At 38.1% G+C, this 20,899-nt stretch overlaps 1 protein-coding gene across 1 annotated transcript in view; it reads left to right on the forward strand.

Annotated features, from left to right (window-relative positions):
• The first annotated feature begins 567 nt into the window (after positions 1-567).
• dnah5l (dynein, axonemal, heavy chain 5 like) overlaps positions 568-20,899 on the forward strand; it is a 148,322-nt gene continuing 127,990 nt past the window's right edge. The window contains exons 1-27 of the mRNA XM_088919183.1: positions 568-778; positions 1,458-1,558; positions 2,231-2,419; positions 2,676-2,750; positions 3,143-3,241; positions 3,554-3,625; positions 4,230-4,331; positions 4,829-5,015; positions 5,756-5,921; positions 6,176-6,269; positions 8,037-8,135; positions 8,623-8,804; positions 9,220-9,339; positions 9,881-10,082; positions 10,272-10,367; positions 10,884-11,057; positions 12,160-12,249; positions 13,188-13,343; positions 13,621-13,760; positions 14,438-14,589; positions 15,156-15,363; positions 16,013-16,100; positions 16,611-16,734; positions 17,115-17,284; positions 17,819-17,911; positions 18,301-18,504; positions 20,476-20,556. Of these exons, the coding sequence (XP_088775309.1) occupies positions 568-778; positions 1,458-1,558; positions 2,231-2,419; positions 2,676-2,750; positions 3,143-3,241; positions 3,554-3,625; positions 4,230-4,331; positions 4,829-5,015; positions 5,756-5,921; positions 6,176-6,269; positions 8,037-8,135; positions 8,623-8,804; positions 9,220-9,339; positions 9,881-10,082; positions 10,272-10,367; positions 10,884-11,057; positions 12,160-12,249; positions 13,188-13,343; positions 13,621-13,760; positions 14,438-14,589; positions 15,156-15,363; positions 16,013-16,100; positions 16,611-16,734; positions 17,115-17,284; positions 17,819-17,911; positions 18,301-18,504; positions 20,476-20,556 (3,675 nt within the window). The remainder of the gene's footprint in view (positions 779-1,457; positions 1,559-2,230; positions 2,420-2,675; positions 2,751-3,142; positions 3,242-3,553; positions 3,626-4,229; positions 4,332-4,828; positions 5,016-5,755; positions 5,922-6,175; positions 6,270-8,036; positions 8,136-8,622; positions 8,805-9,219; positions 9,340-9,880; positions 10,083-10,271; positions 10,368-10,883; positions 11,058-12,159; positions 12,250-13,187; positions 13,344-13,620; positions 13,761-14,437; positions 14,590-15,155; positions 15,364-16,012; positions 16,101-16,610; positions 16,735-17,114; positions 17,285-17,818; positions 17,912-18,300; positions 18,505-20,475; positions 20,557-20,899) is intronic.

The raw sequence follows: 20,899 nt of genomic DNA on the forward strand, positions 1-20,899 counted from the left end.
ATCATTCCCTATTTTTTTAAATATTATTTAGTTCATAAACATGACATTATGTCTTTCAATTCAAGTTATACTAAAAGTATTATCATGTTTTTAATGGACTATTTGTACCACTAATTCAGAGCCTAACCTGCATGCTATCATTATAATAACTAATCCTTATATAGCAAGGATCCTAAATCACTATACTGTACATACAGTATTGGAAGTACCCACTTCATCAGCCACTGAATTCAGCTCCACTACACAGCTGAGGGCAGCGCACCTCCTACATCTCAGAGTATCCAGGCACCATATTTAGGCATTGCTTTGAAAATTGTTGTCCAGGGGGAAGAGTACCACCTACTGGTCCATCAACACCCTGGATTTTCTTGGAGGTCTCATGTTCCTGTTCTGTGCTCACCAGCTTCAGCTTTGCCTAACTTCTGAAAACCACCTGGTTTCTTTTTTCACCTTGAAGACTTGACTTTGCAACCAGCCTTTTATTGCAGTGGCAAATGAAATTGTCACTGAAATACAGCTGTGTAGTGTAAAATATGTGAACTAATGTTCAATAATATGTGATTACAGATGTCTGACAGTGAGAAGACAGGTCCTGGGGAGGAGCTATCAGGACCCCAGGAGGAGGGTACTGATGCTGAAGAGAAACCACAGGAGGGCACAGAGGATGTAGAGAAACAGCAAGTGAACACAGAGGCCGGGGAGAAAGAGGATGGTGAAGCAGCTTCACCCGGACTTACAAATGAGGGCATCGCCCCTCCTCTTATCAACATACAGAAAGGTAAGTCCCTGCCATGTATCATAGTTTAGTTTGACTGAGAAAGAAAAAAAATAGCCAAACTATTTCCACAATGACTTCTGAGAAAATGATGGACTAGACTTTCAGTTATATTCTAGTTTAGGCACAAAGTATATGACTGAAAACAATTATAAGTTCAGGCATTTTTTTTGTTCCTCTTTCTTCCTATGTGAAATGATTGCTTTTGTTATGATTTCACACTACAGGACTGAAAATTGTTGCTGCACAATTCCTTTTTTTTCTGTGTCAAAGCTGTCACTCTTGCCTGGTGAATAGAACTCAGAAATGTTCTGTTGTTAAGCATAACAGTTTATGTGGTGTATCCTCATTCATTTAAACATGAAGAAATTATTATTCCATACATCTGTAGCACACAATAATTAGATTAAAGAGGAAAAGGAAGCCTTCTTTGTAACCAAATATTATCTTCCCTGAGATTACTATGCAGTGCATTAGATTTTACTGTGGTAAACTGTCTGGGGTTGCATTATAAAAACATTAGTAATGCCTCAATCACTAAGAGTGAAAGCAACAATGACAAAATGTGATGAATAAAGTAGACAAGAATAATTTGCAAAATGTACGAAACAGTAATTCGACTTTGAGAAAATATTTTGTCATAAAAATGAATAACGTCTCCCCCTACGTACTGTATTTACAGATCAGGGAGCTAAAGGGCACAGGCGTCTAGGTGCCAAGAAACCCAAAGGCACAAGTCACACGGCAGCCTCTGTTGTATCATCTCCTACTATGACCACACCAGTGAGTTTAGCCTTTATGTTTCTGAAACAAGCTCGGGCTTACAGATTTTTTGCTGAGTAAGAACCTAAGAAAGTCAATTAATGTGAGGAAGGTAATCAGCCCATCTAGCTTCTTTAGTTTTTATAAGATGATTGATCTAAGGATCTATTGTACTTATGCTAGTTGTCCTCAGTATTTTATATCTGTATACTGAATATTCTACTCTTTTTAAACATATTCAACATACTGTATGTTTATGTACAAATGTTTTGTACAAGAGTTTTGTACCCAAATATTCAGTCTCCAAATGTTATACTGAGATTTTTTTTAGAGGCTGTATGACAAGACTCCATTACAGGCTGATGGTCTGTGTGCTTAAGGAAATGCAACTTTATGACACTAAAGGAAGTCAGAATCATTCAGTGGAGATTAATTCTGAGTATGTCTGGTTTCACATATACAGTATATTATTTAGGTTTGATTGCTTATTGCCCTTTACTGGAAATCAACCTAATGGTTTCCTGCACCAGAGATGAGTACTCCACTCTTCTGAAGAAGGAGGATGTATACTGTTATTTGTAATTAGTGAAATCATACATAGGCTAGCCTGCACGGTAATCTGTATGAGACGATGCATCTGCACCTACACCCCCCCGTCAGCTCACATAAACTGGTGTCGTGTTTGTGCTTCAGACACCTGGTAAAAAGACCACAGTGCTGTCAAATGAAGCGAGGAAGGAGATGGCCAAACAGGCCAAGGCTACCAAGGACGAGCGGCGGGCCCTGCTAGATGCCCGACACAAGTACCTCATTGTCAAGCTGGCTGATGGCGTGGGCCTGGGAGAGACAGAGGTGGAGGAGGCGGTAATTTCTGATGAAAAGGTATTAAGTCTAATGAATAATTTGGAATCTGTATGATGTTTAGTGAACTGTAAGGTCCTGGATATTTCAAATTTCCAAGTTGTCATTATAATGTCATTATATTGTCATAGTGAATATTGTCTATTTTTATGACCTCTATAATACAGTATATACAGTACACTAGATAAATACTGATTACTATCACCAGATGTGTACAATACATGTGGATTTCAGTCAGTTTTGTATTGCTTGAAGTTAATCTTTTCTGTTCCACCAGTTTAACATGATCGATGAATTCTTTGCGCCAAATGGAACAAAGAAGATCCTCTTCTTCTACCAAGAAGTAAGAATGGTAATGATCCTTTCCATTTATAAATTTATTTTTGTGAAGATTGCCATGCAGGGATAGACACATCGGTATTCTTGTTTTGGTGTTGTGTCAGGTACAGTATGCAGTAACTTGAAATGGAAAGCAAGGCACCTCAAAGAACAGATATACTACATGATAAATGCCAAGAAGCATTAGTTTATCTTATTGTGCATTTAATTACCGCTAGCTCTTCATGCCTTTTGAATTCTTATGTGTCTTTTTAGGTATTTGTATTAAGATATATCTATTTGGAATAGGTATCTTTGCATACAATATCTCTAGAAAATGAGCTTACCTACCTGCAAGTTATCTGGGCTGCTTTTTTCTCTGGTGTAGAAATGTTTTTGTTTAAAGCCAGTTTCTGTCCTGCCTAGCACAAGCAAAGCGTGTCCTCCTGGATAGACAGCTCCAGTGTGCACACAGCAGTGACACAAGTACAGAAGAAGCTCTTTGTGACCAGTGGCTCTGCTGAGGTAAGAGAGGCCTGATTCATTTACTCTGTCGCACCCTTTACCTTGTACTAATTTCTATGCAAAACTGTGTACCAATGTGGATACCGAAGACATTAAAACAAAAATCTCACAGGAAATAGTACTAAAAACTGTTGTTAGTAACAGCAATGTATTCTCAAATGTAATATTTAAATTTTAATCTTTTGAAATCCATAGAACATTGTTTTCACAACTTGTTTTTATCAGATATTACCCTTGGTCATTCCTCATCTTCTAAAACACAACATTGTTTTTTTCATTTTATCTTCACATTGTCTCTTTTTGTTCTTGCAGGGTTTAGTTGGAACATGTTTGTTTTTTCTTAGGACCACCGACAAAGCCATAACAACAGCAAATGTCTCCCAGGTCAGTGCTGGTCTTTAAAAGGGGTCATACATACACAGGATCTGCGTCTGTGGCTCTAAGGTTGCCGGTTCAAATCCCGCGGCTGGCAGAGGAATCCTACTCTGTTGGGCCCTTGAGCAAGGCCCTTAACCCCAACTGCTCCAGGGAGGCTATATGATGGCTGACCCTGCGCTCTGACCCCAAGCTTCTCTCCCTGTCTGTGTGTCTGTGTCTCATGGAAAGCATGCTTTGGTATGCAAAAAGATGAATTCCTAATGCAAGAAATTGTATATGGCTAATAAAGTGATCTTATCTTATATGTACATACAGTATGTACAAAGTACAGATATTGTAGTAACAAAGACCTCTGTTAAATTATTGTTGATATTAAAAAAGGTGGTAAAAATCTAAACATTTCATTAAGGTGTACAGCTAACGACTTAAGCTGTTAAAATCTTCATTTTGCAGATACTTCACTGTTTTGAACATGTATATATCTAAAATACAGTATAGAATAGTCATCAGCATAGCTGCAGTTACTATTACAAGTACAACAGGTCAGAAGAAATAAGAAGTTTTAACCTATTCAGTTTTTGGAATTTGTCTAATATTGGTTTCATTGCAGGAAGTGAATTTTGGAATGCTGGAGTGCTCTGATGGGAACATACTTTACAGCCTGGAAAAGCTTTTTGCTCAGATCATGCTACCTGCACTTAAATCCCAAGAGGTACTCACTCACTTCTACAAAGGTGTATAAGAAACAGACAGTGGCCTTAAGTGCTTATCTATAAACACTGGTTTCCTCTTTTTGCCGATGTTTTTTGATGATTTGGAGCGTTTGTTTGAGCTTTTTTAGTGGTAGAGCAAACCAAACTCCAGAGCAAACATGTTTGTTCATAGCTCAGGTTAACAGACTTCCAGACAGAACTACACAACAACCAGAAAGTTCTCAGGAAAATATATTCTGCCAGTAAATAGAAATGAAAGAGACAATGGAAAATAAAATACATTACTATTAAGATTTTATGATAAGAGGATGGTAATCGCTTTATGAAATCTTGGCTTATGTCACAATATTCACAAAACATCTGAAAAAGATGGTAAATTTAAGGTAACACCTGAGACATCCCTGCTTCCTTGAAGGGACGGTATGATTACCACCTGGTAGAGTATGTTTCGTCCCTTCTATTTCTAGTTTGTTAAATTGCTGATATTGCTCCATAGAACTGGGGTGCAGTGAAAGATGGTCTGAACAGTGCCCAGGTACAGGAGTTCCTGAGTTCGGTGGAGAAGTTCGTTAGTAGCCTGTCTTCAGCCAGGCAAAGCATGGAGGGAAAATTCCAGCTACAGACAGAGGATGTTGAATACAACCTGGATGGCCTTCAGGGTCCTTTGGATTTCTCTAATGCTGGTAAAGTATTCATATCTCTTACATTCAAATGCAGTGTTTGCTTTTCGTTAAAACAAAATCATGAATGCATCATAATGATGTGTCTTCCGTAATGAGTGCCCAGTCTAAGACCACTATAATGTCATAGTTCTGCTCCCTGGTACCAGGTGTCATGGTCGTCATCCCTCCTCTAGAGGGCACTCCGACCTTTTGTATTTTAGTTTCATCATTACATGCACCTGTCTCCTATTTTCCTGTCCCTACTTAAGTTTGGCGTCTCTGGGCTTCGGGGCTTTGTATTGGAAGATGGATGCCACAAGGCCAGCCTATCCCCCAGGCTTGCGGGCAGCCCAAGGGCAGGTCTTATTCCCGGGCATCCTGACCATCTGGGTCCTGGGCTCAGAGCACCCGGCTCCGTTATGATTTTAACTTCCTTGTTCCTGATTCCTCTTCCCCATTCCTGTCTCTGTTTGGATGGATCTCCCGGCTATGGGCTTTTGGGTTGCTTCCTGGTTTCCCCTTTCGGATTGTTTTGATCATGTTCCCCTGAGTCACACCCCCCCCCCCCCCGTCAGTCATCCCATTCTGATCCTGCCGTGTTTCCCTGTTGCCCTCCTCCAGTCTCTTCCGGATTTACCGTCTGCATAGGGTCCTAAATACGCACTACACGGGAGTCTGAACCAGCTCCCGTTACACCAGGGGTCATCCACTTGAGTGTATGATTATCAGACAAGGCTCAGTGTGTGGACCTTCTCTTGAAGCTGCAAACTCAGAGCTGGTGGAGGCCTTGGAAGGAGCGCTGCTGCGATGGGCCAAGCAGATCGAGCAAGTCCTGACGGAGGGTGAGCAGATGCGGAAGGAGGCCGACGACATCGGGCCTTCTGCGGAGCTCGAGCACTGGAAGAAGAGAATGGCAACGTTCAATAGGTCAGTGGCTTTTACTCTATACCTGTGTTTTATAATATATTGTTGGCTGTACACTCTCACATTGCTTTAATAGTAATAGAGGGGCTGTATGCATTCAGATTAAATTGTAATTGTAACCATTGATCAAGAAAGAGTTTCCCGATGATATTGTAGAGAGTACAGTTATAGAGTCAATACCTTTGACCCCGGATCTGATTCTGTGGCCGATGGTCATTGGTGAAACGTCCTTCTGATGATGTGTTTGTTTTTGTCAGTCTTTTAGATGAAATCAAAAGTTCCAGTGTCAAAAAGGTCATTGGTGTGCTACAGGTTGCTAAATCCAGAACTCTGAAGATCTGGAAACAGCTGGTATGTTGCAAATTGTAGAATTCCACTGGGTTTTACCTTTCTTTATTGAGTTTTGGCAAGGCTGTTATTTCTTTAATCTTTCACCATAAATAGTTCTAAAATCCAATTGTTAAACATACCGCAGAAATAAAATGTTCCTTGTCTGTCTTAATTGTGACTGACTGTCTTTATGAATTGAAGATCTTTACATTAAACAATGTTAGGAAATAGCATTCTGTAGGGAAAGGTGTTACAGTGGCATGCATTGGAAGACTGGTAAGACTTACACATTTAGATCTTCTTTATATTCTTATATTAATTATTATGCCCCTAAAACACAACAGTTGTTACTGTAGGGTTGTGGTAAGTTAGGGAATCTATTTTTTAAATCCTTTATTTGATCAAGTAAGTCAATTGAAAACTTCTGACAGATCCCCTACTTCAAATAAGATGCCTCTTGTGATCTCTGCACATGCACTATTCTGAAAACTGTCAAGCCCAATCTTAGAACAAGATTTAACTGAAATAACGAATATCTTTTCCCTTCCATGATTCTGACTATTTAAACAAAACAGAAGGGTTATAAGTATATATCGCACAGAACTCTTTTCTGTAAATGAAATCTAAGACATAAGACTACAGTGATCTGACTGGTCTACGCTTAATATAAACCACTAACTGCATTTTCTAATCAAATAGATTTACAGCAAAATAGATTGTGGACATTCAAAGACTACAGAGAAGCCATCACCACTCTTCCTTCCTAATATGAACCACACTAATTACACCCATATGTGATAATATGAGCTAATAATATGATTAATTAACACATTTGACTTCTTTTGGATGCACTGTATTAACAAGGGATATAAGCCAATTTGCGGCCTCCAGTGGGGGTTTTGTTGTTAGTACAGTCCCCTTAAAGACAGGCCTTCCACAAGAACATAGGAACTCTTCCTTATCTACTACTGTGAACCTTGCTCAAAAAGTACCCATGAGTCACTGGTTGGGAGCCAATCTGCCTTAATATTCATATATAACACTGTTGCAACACGAAAGAAGAAATGCTGCATATTTTATAATGTAGAAATGTATATTTATAAATCTAGAGTTTAAGATTTCTATAACTATTACAGAGAATGTTTCATCAACATCTCTTTATCTTTACAAATTTGTATTGCCCCAATGATACTAGATAAAATTGCATTTTCTTATGATGTAGACATAATGTTATTTTTCTAGCTCAATATTTGCATTTGGATACAATTACTAATGTATCACACTCTTTGTTTATATTCAGAATGCATGCGTTTCATTTACTTCACAGAGCTTAGTTTATTAGTGACTTGAAAATGTATCAGACAAAAAAGTGAAAAAAAGGAGAGAAGGGAAAAGAGAAAATTCACACTACATTACACTCATATTACTATACACGGGAAAAGAAAGTTTGATTTTTTTCTTAGATGTGTAAATGAGTAAAAAGGGTATTCAAATAGTAATAAGTAATAAATAGTAAAAAGGGCATCAGATTTCCAAGTAAATGACACAATAACTGAAAACAATGAGGAAAATCAGATATATGTTTGCTTACATTTATAATGACTATATCTAAAATTAGCACATTAATTGAAATATATTATTTCTTTTTCTTTTGGGAAACACGTTTTCCATGTTATCCTCCGCTTCTCTTTCTAAATCCATTTTTTCACGTAATCTGTCAATTTACAGTTTTTGCCAGTTAGTGAGCCATGTGTTTATGTTAAAATGAGCTGTTCCTCTTTTTCGTAGGATGGCAACATCACTAATGCTGCTAATGAAGCTAAAGACAATGTGAAATATCTCTACACTCTGGAGAAGTTCTTCGGCCCCCTTGGCAAGTGTTCACCAGTAAGTGCTATTAAAATGCAGGAGCAGCACGAGCCAAGTTACAACAGTTAAAATCCTTAAGGGCATTGACAACAGAATGAACAGTACAACACGAAGAAGAGGATAAAAATGGAAACTGTATATATGCATTTAAAATGGGTTGTGGATGTACTGTATGGAGCAATGTTATTGAAGCCAGTACTCTGGCATTTTTAAAGAAAAGGCTGGATGAGATCCTTGGATCAATTAACTACTAGCTGCAAAATGGGCTAATATTGGACTATACAGTAACTGTTCTTATGTTCTTATACTTTTCTCACAGACATTGTTGATGTACCACATCAACTGAAATTGTTTTAAACCCCCCTGCCTGTATTATGACTTTCTACTGAGCTGATCTAAACTGTATGAACATATTTTTGGTAGACCATGAGCACCTATTAGTCTCTAAAAAGGCAACAGAATTCAGATTAACTGAAATTATTTTTTGTGTGTGTGTGTGTCTTAGCCTAGCATGATGGAACACATCCCAAGCCTAATGAACAGCATTCGAATGATCCACAGCATATCCCAGTACTACAACACCTCTGAGCGTATGACGTCTCTCTTTGTGAAAATCACCAACCAAATGATAAGCACTTGCAAAACATACCTCACTCAGGGTGTTTCCAAAATCTGGGAGCACGACAGGTAAAAACAAAGCAAACAAACAAAAAATAAACAGCACTTATGTATTGATTTGAAAACTATGGAGAGCAGAAAATATGAAGTTTATACACTTGTTATAGTGAAATTGACTAATTTAGTATGTATATAACATACTGTAATTATATAATTTCATTTTAAAGACTTATATGACTATATAATTAAAATGTTAATACTGTATTTTGAAATGACCACAGTGCTCATTAGTCTTAGTAGGGTATATTTTTTTCAGAAAACAAGTATCAAAAGAATGACTTGAACAGCTCTTATTCACAATAGGCAGTAGGGAAGGACCCTTGGAATTTGATAGAAAATCTTTAGGTATTCCTTAAAATGATGACATCATTTCTAAACACTGTTTTTGCTTCAGAATCCGAATGATGAGCACCTTCTATTTCAGGGATGAGCTGCTCAAAAGGATCAAGGAGTGCATGGAGCTCAATCATGAGTATCAGCAGTGCTTCCAGCGAGTTCGTGAAAAGCTCAGAGAAAACCCAAATGACAAGCAGTTTGAATTCAGGTACATTAAAGCAGTTGCTTGCTAGACCCACAAATTCAACTAAAATACCATGCCTTCAGTTGGTAAATTCACAGCTGGAAAAGCAACTGCTTCATGAACATGTTTGGTCTTTGCATTCAATGGACTAATGAACTCGAGTTTATGTTAAAAAGATCAAATGTACTGGATTACAGATTCCTTTTGTAATTTCGTTTTTTAACATTTATTTTAATTGATCTAAATCATCATCCTATTGGGAAGAAAACAAATGACAAATTAGATGACATACACCTAACAATCAACAATGTACTTTATAGGATTTTAGTAAAAAAATAAAGGAGAAAGAAATATTAGATAGAGAGACATACAGTATTTTGACATGGAACACAAAATATCACATTATCTGAGCTATTTGATCAATAGCAGTGTTCCAAGCCTCCAATATGATGTTTTTTTTTAATAGACTTACTCATTGTATATCTCTCTTGTTCACAAATATGACTTTGTCCCAGTTGACTTGACATCTTGACTCTAAACACATTTTTTTTTTGTGGTGTCTCAGTGAAAACTACATCTTCGGGAAATTTGACACTTTCTGCAAACGGCTCGAAAAGATTGCAGACATGATTGACACTATTGAGAGCCTGTCAGCTCTTCAGCAAGTGAAGATCGAAGGGATTGAGAAGATCTATATTCGCTACCAGACCATTGTTACCACTACAAAGTCCAAGTCCTACAATATTCTTGACCACCGAAAACAGGAGGTAAAGTTCATAGCATTTTGTAGATGAGCAGCTTCACATTTGCTATTGAGTATCATTTATATCTTTTTCTCCTTTACAGAAATCACCATGCCTTTCAGAGCCACATACAGTACTGTAATTACAATAAATAAGAGCCAACATACAGTAGTATACAATGCACCTTTCTAATGGTTTTGTCCTTCTGTTTAGTTTGACAATGACTACACAGAGTTTAGGTACCAGATCCAAGGGCTGTATCAATCACTCCAGACACTCCTGGATTCCTGGTTTGAGCAATCTTTAACGGTGAGTCTTTTTCACCATTGTGTAAACTAATCTTTGTTCAAATTACGTAGCAGGTTTTAGTCACAACATGACACAACATGTGATTGAGAAGGACACATGCATCTCAAAGCTATAATAATATCCAAGTCACTTTTTTCCTTTTAAGGGTCACAGCAACCTAGAGCCTTTGCCAGAAATTTAGGTTACTAGGTAGGATAAGATCCTGGACAGGACGCCAGTACATTGGAGGGAGAAATAAGTTAGTCCAAATGTTACCATAGATTTATATTTTCATATTTTATTATGATGATTTAACATAATGATTTAACATAATGCTTCTCTTCAAAGGTGGAAAATGGTGACATTCCTGTGAATCAAAAGCTCTCTTATTGCCAAGTGATGTCAACAACAACAACAACAACAACAACAATTTAGTATATGAAGAATTTGATTACTTAAGAATAGGGTTATTTTTCTTTCAGTTGACAAATGATATTGATATTGATATTGTTTTTGCTGTTTTTTTGGTCCTCGCAGACTGAGAGAATGTTGGATCTCCTAACCAAATTTGAAAAAGTTGCTGGGGATCACCTTGACCTGAGTGACAAGTACTTGGCTGTCCTTCAGCGATACAGCAGAGACTTGGATCTTGTGCGCAAGCTTTACCAGAAACAGAAGGACAACCCCTCCACACCCCGTAACATTCCTCCCGTAAGTACTGTATACAGTATATGTTCTTAAAACAAGGGAGTTTGAATGTATTGTATTGAGGCTTGTTCCAGTTTCCTCTTACAGTCCAAAAACATACTGGGAGGTTAATTGGCTTCTAGGAAAATTGGCCCTAGATTTGAGTGTGTGCGTGTCTGTGTTTGTGTTTGTCTGCCTTGCGATGGACTAGCATCCCAAGGAAGGATATCCTGCCTTGTGCCCTTGTGCCTCCGGTCCCCCCATGACCCTGAATTGGAAGAAGCAGTTAGAAAATGGATAGATGGATGCTTGTAGCTTAATATATTGTAACCCGATGGGTTTGGCAAGGATGGAGACAAGAACTCACGCTGTTTTAGTACAAACAGTTGGCGCTTTATTAGTCTGGCTCAGCTGCAACCACACAAGAACTAACACAAGACAAAGCAGGATACAACACACTAGGGTCATTTCGGGTACAGGTACGTGGGTATAGGGTGGTAAAGTGGGCACAGGTATAAACGGGGGATAACTATTTTACAGTTAGCTGTGCAACCTCACACAGTGTACAGCTGTTCCGATTGGTCAGCGGCGCTGGCCAGAGGCTCCCTAGCCCCTGCCCTGGCTGTTATTCCCGTTCTGCCCTTCACTGTGCACGTTAGCAGGGCGCTCTTCAGCCGCAACACCAGGCGAGGGCACCACAATGTTTATATATACTGTATGTTGGCATTAGAAACAGTAGAAATGAGCAAATCTATTGGAATAGAAAAGCAATGCAATTGATTCCAGCACTCATTACCACACTTTGAGCAAGATGCAGCTGTGAGAATGTTTTCCTACATGGTTGGGGGCCTCCCTTTGAAGGAGAATAGAAGCAAAGCCTAAAGAACCATTAGATATTGTTTTAAAATTAATAATGAAAGTAAAAGGAGTAATTAAAATGCAGGGGCACCACTGTGTGATATTGCACGAATGTTTCCCTTTCATGGAGAAAATGATAAATGGCAGAAGGCAAAAGATTTAATTTAATTGCAGATGCTCTCCTTCTTCTTATTCAGATTTCCCCCTCTTCATCTGTCTTACTAATGCTTCTTCTACAGTACATAATCCTGCATTATTTAACCTTTAGGTGGCTGGGAAGATACTGTGGTCCAGGCAGCTCTTCAGAAAGATTGAATTGCCCATGAAGGTCCTGAAAAATAAACTTGAAATCCCGAAGGTACTGTTAAAGTTTAATGAATGTTAATATAATAATTGATTTTGCCATATGGTTTCTACTTCAGTTATTTGTAAGAGTGAAGAATGACATTTCTTGCTAGATTGTTGGTCTCCAATGTTACAAATGTTTTGTGAAAACAGAGGCAGATGTTGGCATGAAGTATTAAGTATACATATGCCCATATGTATATTGTTTAAGTAAACATACTGTACTGATGTTTGTATCTCAATTTTTTTTTATTGGAAGCAGATTTCTTCAGGTGCTTGAAATGAGAATACTGTCTCTCCGACATCTTTCTTTTTGCATAAACCATAACATATAGTAGCACTGGCATTTGATCACCAAGGTCACAGAATTATAAATGTATTCCTATTAGTATGATCTATTAAAATAGATTTTTAGATCTGTACTTTGTGCATTTTGTGAGTAATTTTACAACAGAAAAATGAATGAGAGGCCCTTTTAAGAAGGAAATATCTTGCAGAATTGTATTTTTTATATACACATACAGTACAGTATGTATTTAAGTACACCCAAATTATAACCTTTCAATACCATTCTTCTTTTAGCATAGTGTGCAAATGTCCCCAAAATCATACATAGAACAGTGGCTTATAAGATGTTGTGTTGTTCAGAGTAATTGAGGATTCTAGAAAATATCCATAATTTGTTAACTGTATATAGAAAAGCTAGCTTTGGGTCTGTCTGTATACTGTATATGACAGCTTTCCAAAACTGAGTACATCAGTGTGGCAAGTAAATGTGTTCAGATCATTCAATCATTATGATCTTGTCCATGGATATTAATACACCCTCAATTCATTATATTATAAAGTGGGGATATGAGCACATTGAACAATGTCACAGTTCAGATTTTAAGGCTTGTTCTGTCTTAGAGCAGGTTTAAAACCCCAATACCTTTTTATTGATCCTGGCAGGTTCCTGAAATGAAGAAGATTATTCGAAACTACAATAAGATGGCAGCTGTGCTCCTGGAGTTTGAATTGCTGTATCACCGGGGATGGTGCAGGGCAGCTGAGATTGGTCGTCGTGGGCTGAATGCCTCTTTACTTGTCAGGCATCCTGACACAAAGGTAAAGAGCCATCCTGCAGAGTTTCTGGGAAAAATATGTATCCACTTTATTGAAATTCCAATTTTTTTCAAATTTGTTAATGCTTTACAAAGAAAATGGATGTTTAGGCTTCATTTCCCTGCCTTTCTGGACATTCTTGTTTGTTTGTCTCTGTGTTAGAAGTGAAAGATTTTGGGGGATTTATAGGAAACTAACACACAAAGCACATGCCTATCACCTTTTCTCTTTATATACTGTAGCATCGTTCTCAACCAATTATTCTCTTCTCTCCATGTAGGAACTTTATGTTAATCTAGATCCACTCATCCTTGAAGTCCTGCATGAAGCCAAGTATTTGCACAAAATGGGTTTTGAGGTTCCTGATGTTGTTCTCATGATGTGTGCAAATGAAGCACAAATCAAGGCTCATCAGATCAAGTGAGTAGATTTACTGTAGGAAGAGTTTTCTCCAGATTTAAACCAAGCAAAATTATGATGAAATAAGAGCCAAGGAAATGTAAGAGGGAGTGTATTTACAGTAAAACTGAAACAGGAAATGCTTCTTTATATAAAGAATTGTGGGAATTTCTAGGGATCATTTGAGAAGTAGCTGGGTGAGATCATTAGATCGATTACAAACCTTCTCATTTGTGTCCTTTCTTATGTTCTTAACCTGAAAGTAAGCAACTAGTGTCTTAAATTTATTCACAACCCTCACTGTCAAGTTTTACCCTCGGTTGTTTATAAAGTCTATGGAATCAGCCTTGTGATCTCTATAATAAAGGTCAGTAAAAATGGCCTGTCCTTAGCAAGCTGATCATTGTACAGAGTTGCTGAGTGTCCCTGTGTGTTTTCTCTATTGCTCTCTGAACCTTTGTCTTAAGGGGAAAATCATACATTATAGTAAAGATTAACTTGGCCAACAAGTTGTGGACTCCACCTCACCCCAGATCAATTTCTTAGGCCCTTCTTCTAACAGGTCCTTAATAAAGTTTTGCATAATGTCTTTGCACCTGTTTTTGGAATTAAAACACCAGACTCATTCTCTAATAATCTTTTCTTACCATTAGTTAAACTTTAATTTGAGGAGTATTTCTTCTTTTGTTGCTTTTCAGGCTACAAGAGATGCTGCAGGATTTTCAGGATATCCTCAACAAGACCCCCTCCATATTACAGCCTCTGTTGCAGCCTTTTGTGAGCCATGTTGAGGATGCTCTCTCACCAGGGCTCACCATGCTCTCATGGACGTCCCTCAACATACAGAGATGTGAGGTTGAATTTCTGTTCTAGAGCAGAGAGATACAGATGTTATTTCAGAAATGTATGAGATCCAACTTATATTTAACAGCTGAAATGTATGCTTAAAAAAAAGATTTATTAAGCATAAAGTGTAATATAAGTGTAATATTAATCATGCTCAAAATCATGATCTTATGTGTATTATTTTTTTAAACAAATTTTAGGGGACTTTTTCAATTTTATATGTTGCTTGTTTATAAAATTGAATTTGTTCAGTTATCAGGATGCGTCAGCATCTGTATTTCTGTTAATTCAAAAGAAAAAATGCCAACTTATTTTACCTCTTATAAAAATGTGTAACAAAGGCCGTGTGCTTCATAACATAATTTTAAGTAACCATAAAAGTTTAAAAGTGAGAAATAGAACAATTCAGAAAGTGTAAAACTGTAAACCTAAAATACATGTTTTGGTTTGAAAACAATTTTCTTTGTGATTATGTTTACCTAGAGGTGACTATTAATTAGAACAAAGAAAACTTTAACCTATCAGTTCAACAATGTATAACACTTTCCTTATGTCCTACTCCTCATCTAGTCATTGAGAATGTGTACAGCACCCTGACAGAGCTGGAGCAGATAGGAAAGTCAGCAGGGGACACCTTGGAGTGTCGTATTGAGAGGAGCCTGCAGACCATGTCCTCCACTCCTCTGCTTGACCTGCCCGAGGAGGAGCCTGTAGACGTCCACACCTTTCAGCTCATGGCAGAGAGTGTGGTCACTGCAGCAGGGCATGCTCTCAGCACGTGAGTACAATTTTAGCGGAGAGCTGCGTCTGCATGCATTGGCTACAACCCATCTCTCTCGCTAGCCAATGGTTTTCTTATGTACATCATATTAATATACTAATGTCTGCAATATTAATAAATGTGGTCAAGTCTGTGGGAAGAGGAAGGTAAACACAAAGACTGAAATATTAGCTGTATACTGTCCTTTAAAATAAAATTATGTTTTCTTTCCTTAATTGGACATTATGAACATGATTAATTGTTGATAGATTCTGACTTAGAACACATGAACAAATAGATCTTGGAGACAAACTATATTTGTTCATTGTACTGTACATTAAAATATTTATAACTTTCTAAATCCATCTAAAGTCCATCTAAAATCCCTAAATTATATTTAAACAGAAAATATAATATCAATTTATTCCTCCTTTTCACACCTGTATTCTTCTTAGCTTGATAGCTGTATTTGTTATTATTAGCTTTAGAAAATTCAGAACAAAGAACATTTCTTTATGTATAAGAAGCAAACATTATGTAAGTAAAGCCAGTTGAAACTTTTAAGTGGGTTGACAGTTTCGAACAGACAATACTTCTAATCCTGGCACAGACTTTCCTGATGACATACTGTACATCTAATAGTTTTTTGGGGGGGCTTTTTTGTCAGGCAAAGCCAACAGGTGGAAAGGTCCATGTATGAGCTGATAGAAGATCTCAAGAGAAAGATGAAACCTGCTGAAAAGACTAACTTAGAGGTTAGTAGAGGATCAACCACTAGCAATCTTACCAGATAATAAAGATCTTTTCAGTGAAGACAACAGGGACATTGTACATCTGTGTTAAAAGCACAAAGGTAGAGGTCTGCAAATATTATTTGATGTGGAAAAAGATAATCGTATATGAGTTTTATTATTATACTAAAAAGATAAAACTGTCCTTCTCCAAGGTTAATTGGAAATAAGCATGCATTTTGAATTTGAAAGAAATGCCTTTACGCTGAATATATTGTCTGTTGATCTCATCTGTAGACTCTTTTGTGGGTTAGCAATATTTTTTGTTGAAAGAAATGCCTTTACGCTGAATATATTGTCTGTTGATCTCATCTGTAGACTCTTTTGTGGGTTAGCAATATTTTTTGTTGTCCACTTTTATAAAAAAAAGAGTTTTCACTCAATGGTTCTGTTAAGGGCTTTTATTTGGTTGCCCCTGGTATGGTTTTATCAAGATGCAAACATCTTACCAACGTTGTTGCGTTTCTCGCTCAGGGCTCCTATCCTTGTCTCCACCCTGATGTCAAGCAGAAGACTCGCTGCCAGGAGTGTCTGCCCTGTAGCTTCTACAACATGATGGGACAGCTGTGCCAGAAAAACACAGACGCTCTAGTCAAATGTAAGGCTATAAGGAATATTTTCCTTCTGGATGTGCGATCAAAAAACAGGGTAATCTCGGCATAAAATATATTCAGTCAGAGCCACCAAAAAGTCATTTAGCAAATATAATTAATTAGTCATTAGGAGATGTCACTCAGCAGTTTCAAAATGACTTTTAATGCTTTTTGGTACTGGGCAAAAATTATTTTTACTTGATCTGATCCCAGTTGTTTTTTAAAAAAGTATGTTTAAGGACAAATTATAGTCCTTTGCATACCTTTGTCTTGTCCTGTTAGGCATCTTAAAACTTTTAAATTTCCTCAGGAGCAAAAAGCCTTTAAAACATATTCTGTTTTTTCACAGAAACGTGATACTTAGGCACCGCTTGTTTTCTTTCAGCTACAAAACTGTCCTTGGATGCCCTCAAGCGACGGCTCCATGTAGTCAGCTCTAAATACCAGTCAGCTTTGCAGCCAGTAAGACCTGCTGCCCAGGCTCCTCTCTTCAAAGCTGCCTTTCAGCTTGCCATACCCAACATTGTCATGAGACCGAGCCTCGACGACATCCAGGTATTCTTTTAGTTCTTTAGCTGGTCGAGCATTTTCAGCATCTGAAAGAGAGTAGAGGTGCAAAGGTGATCTTGTGTTGAAAAATTCCCCTTTCCTCAGAACTGGGACAGGCAGCAATGTTACCTGCATAAGGCTTGTGGCAGTGCACATCCTGTTTAATTAATAAGCAAATCCCATGTATTATAGTTATCAGACCTACTATCAGATATTGAAGAATTAAACCATTTGGCTTACCAAAAAACGTTTGTATTTTTTTCCTGCATGAACTACAGTTATGCATACAAATTGCTTTTACTAAAAACAAGACATGGGATGTTTGTAAATGTTTAAAAAATTAGCAAAAAAAGAAAGAACTCACATAATGCTTTTTCTACATACATCCCATTCTGCTGGTTTGCTGCTGTTGTTGGTGAAAATACATTCCTGACTCTGTAGGAAAAATGTCTTATATCAGAAATGTAAAATGAATATCAGCTTGGATACTGGATCTTCCATGGGGTGATGCCATTCTGTTTTTCTTTCCCTATATTCTAGAGTACTCTTAATAAAGCTGTGAACACCATACTCTCCATGGCAAAGGATATCCCACTATGGACGTTTGCGCACTTGCATCACAAACAGCTCGTGGTATGGTCTTCCCTCCATCACATTACATTCATGTTTCAACATGTTAAAGTTGCATTTATTGTAACATCGTAATGGGTTTCATTGTAATGGGAATTATTGTAAAGCAGTACTTGCGCTGCTCTTCTATAAAGCACCTGATGTATCATTACTGTCCATCCAGATAAGTGTACTCTGTTTTCTTATTGAGTGTTTACATTTTTATAACTGGCTGTATAATTAGATTGGTTACATCTGTGCCTTTTAAGAACCGCAAGTGTGTTTCACCTTAGAATTGCCAGACATATTTACATTTGCAAATTGTTTAAAAATACCCTCTGCAAGAGTGAGAATGTCGCAAAGCTCTCTCTGAGCCCTTCTGTCTAGAGGGTGAACCTAAGTTCCTGTTTCAGATGGAGCAGAACGCTGTGAGGGATGCAGGGGATGATGGTAAACTGACCAAGCAGATAGTGCTCAAGCCCCTGGACCGGCAGCTCAGTGAACACAAAGACATCAGCAAGGTCGTCATTCAGCTCAGCTCCATTGTATCCTCACTGAAGGCGGATGCTGTGGATGTCCTGGAAGACTTCTCCTGCTTCTCCATCCTCTGGAATCAGGTTAGTAAGTCAATGCATCCATCATGGCAAAATTACTTTCCAGGGAAGTAAATTAAACCTTTTCATACTGTATGTGTCACGGCCTCTATGTCTAGAGGGCGCTCCTACTCTGTCTTGTTCCTAGTTTCCCTGTGCTTTTCTTGTCCTTCTGGTGTGTCTTTGTATGGGGCTATATACAGTATTTCTGGGTCACCCTTTGCTCCTCGCTCAGTATTGAGGGTTCAGATGTCTTGAGACCCACCTAGCACCAGGTCATCTCCTCCGCAGCCTGAGGGCATAGGTTTCTACCTGAAATCGTCTGACCTCCTGAGCCTGGGCTAACCTCTGTGTTGCCCCTTTTTCTGCTACGCATAGGGTCTTTATTGCTCTCCCTGCCATTCCACGGCATGCCCTTCCGACATCTGTGAGAGAATGCTGAGCCACAAGCGGCGTTTTTTCTATTCTTGTTTTCCTGCATCGCTTTGGGCTTTTTTTTTCGGTTCTCCTATTCTAATCACGGGATGCCACTCCCGACATCCATGCCCGTGAGCGGGTCATTCAGCGGTATGTCTTCCCGTCATCCACGTACGAATTCCTGGCTTTCCTTGGGTTGTCACTTCCGGCATCCGTGATTGAATGTTGAGCTGGCTCTTCTATTCTTGTTGCGCGATGCCACTCCCGACTTCTGTGCCTGTGAGCGGGTCATTCAGCGGTATGCCTTCCGACATCTGTGTTCAGATACCTGACTTTCCACAGGAAGTCACTCCTGGCATCCGTGACAGAATGTTGAAATTCTTTTTTGTTGTTACTTTTTTTTTACTCTTGGTGTTTGTTTGTTTTTTTGTTCCTGGGTTTTTTGTTGTTACTTTTTTTTAACTCTTTGGTTTCCTCACTTCCTGGTTTCCATGTTACCTGGCCTCCCTAACTCCTGTTTCCCCGGACTCTTGGTTCCTATCTGTTGGGAGTCTTTCTTGTGTGGTATGTTGTCCTGTTGCCCAAGTTTATTTTTGGTGTGTGTGCTTTTGTACATGTTTTTTGTCTCACTCCCCCAGAGCCCTGTCCGCTCCCCCCTTCCTCTACTCAAAGGTTTTTAGGGGGTAGCTCTCAGCCGTGGATGTGATTGCTCTCCTGGCCATTCCACGGCATGCCCTTCCAACATCCATGAGAGTATGTTAGTTTTGCCACCATACAGTTTACATGAGCTTTCTCAATGTTCTTCTGTTCCTCATGAATGCAACTTTTCTTCATCCAACATTACATTATAACACAATCAGAAGCTGTCGCCTAGCATTCCAACACTACCATTCTAATGAAGTTTTTAATGTTTCTCACTACTAGTTTTATAACTCATTTAGACTTAAATTGACAGATTCTACAGTTGTATGCTGAAATAGCAAATTGAATCACTCTTCAGCACTGAGACATCCAAGTTTCTACATAAAACATTAAACATACACAATTTACTATTTAAATTTGAAATTTGTTCCTCTCCACTTCTTTGAAATTACTTCTGCAATGAATTTGCACGTTTGTTTTGACATTGTGTTTAGGGGGAGCAAAATAAGATATCAATCACAAAGATGTCTTGAAGAGACACTAATATACACAGTATGGGTTTAGGCATTAGTGCAATGGCTGAGACAGAGGTAGAATCTTTGGAAAAAATCGTATCTGTTCAGAATGAAAACTGAACCAGGCAGTGAACTAGACAAGTCTAAGATCAGACTTTCTCTCTTTTGAATGATCAACACTTTTTCAATCCGAGAATCATTTTGCATGGAAATCCTTTGGGGAAAAGGAATAATGGGAAAATCCTGGATATTTTAAGATATTTGGAAATCCCTCCCATACTGAGATTTAAGGACTGAAAAGGAGGATATTTCCAGGAAACAATAAGTATGGTAGCCATATTAGCAATACATCCTTGGATCTTCCACATTGGATATTACTGCACAATCCACACAATCCCATTTCTTTTTTTTGGTTTCGCAGGATCCAGAGGACCAGGTAAAACAATTTCTGGAGACCAACCCATCACTGTCAGAGTTCAGTGCTCAGATTACCTCTTACTCAGTAAGTGTTGTCTCTGGTATTTGTCATGAAAATATGTTTTAATGTATTTTAATGAGCATACAGTAGATAGTAAAAGCTGAGTTTGGTGAGATTCCTGGATGTAGACAATGTATACCAAATGGTTTTTAAGAATGTGATTGGGGGGGGATTGTTACTTAAAAAACATTTACATTCACCAATCTCACTTAGTACTGTAAGTTGATGGGAGAAAGTATGAAATTTCAGATCTTTGCATGCACCAAATCTAGTGTTCGCTGAAATAAATCTACAGGATTTTCCATTACTCTTAGACATATCTATGCAGGTTACCTTTCTGTTGAAGATGACCTAAATATCAATCAGT

The sequence above is a fragment of the Atractosteus spatula genome, chromosome 6 (assembly GCF_055471065.1).
Source record: "Atractosteus spatula isolate fAtrSpa1 chromosome 6, fAtrSpa1.hap1, whole genome shotgun sequence".
Taxonomy (NCBI): domain Eukaryota; kingdom Metazoa; phylum Chordata; class Actinopteri; order Semionotiformes; family Lepisosteidae; genus Atractosteus; species Atractosteus spatula.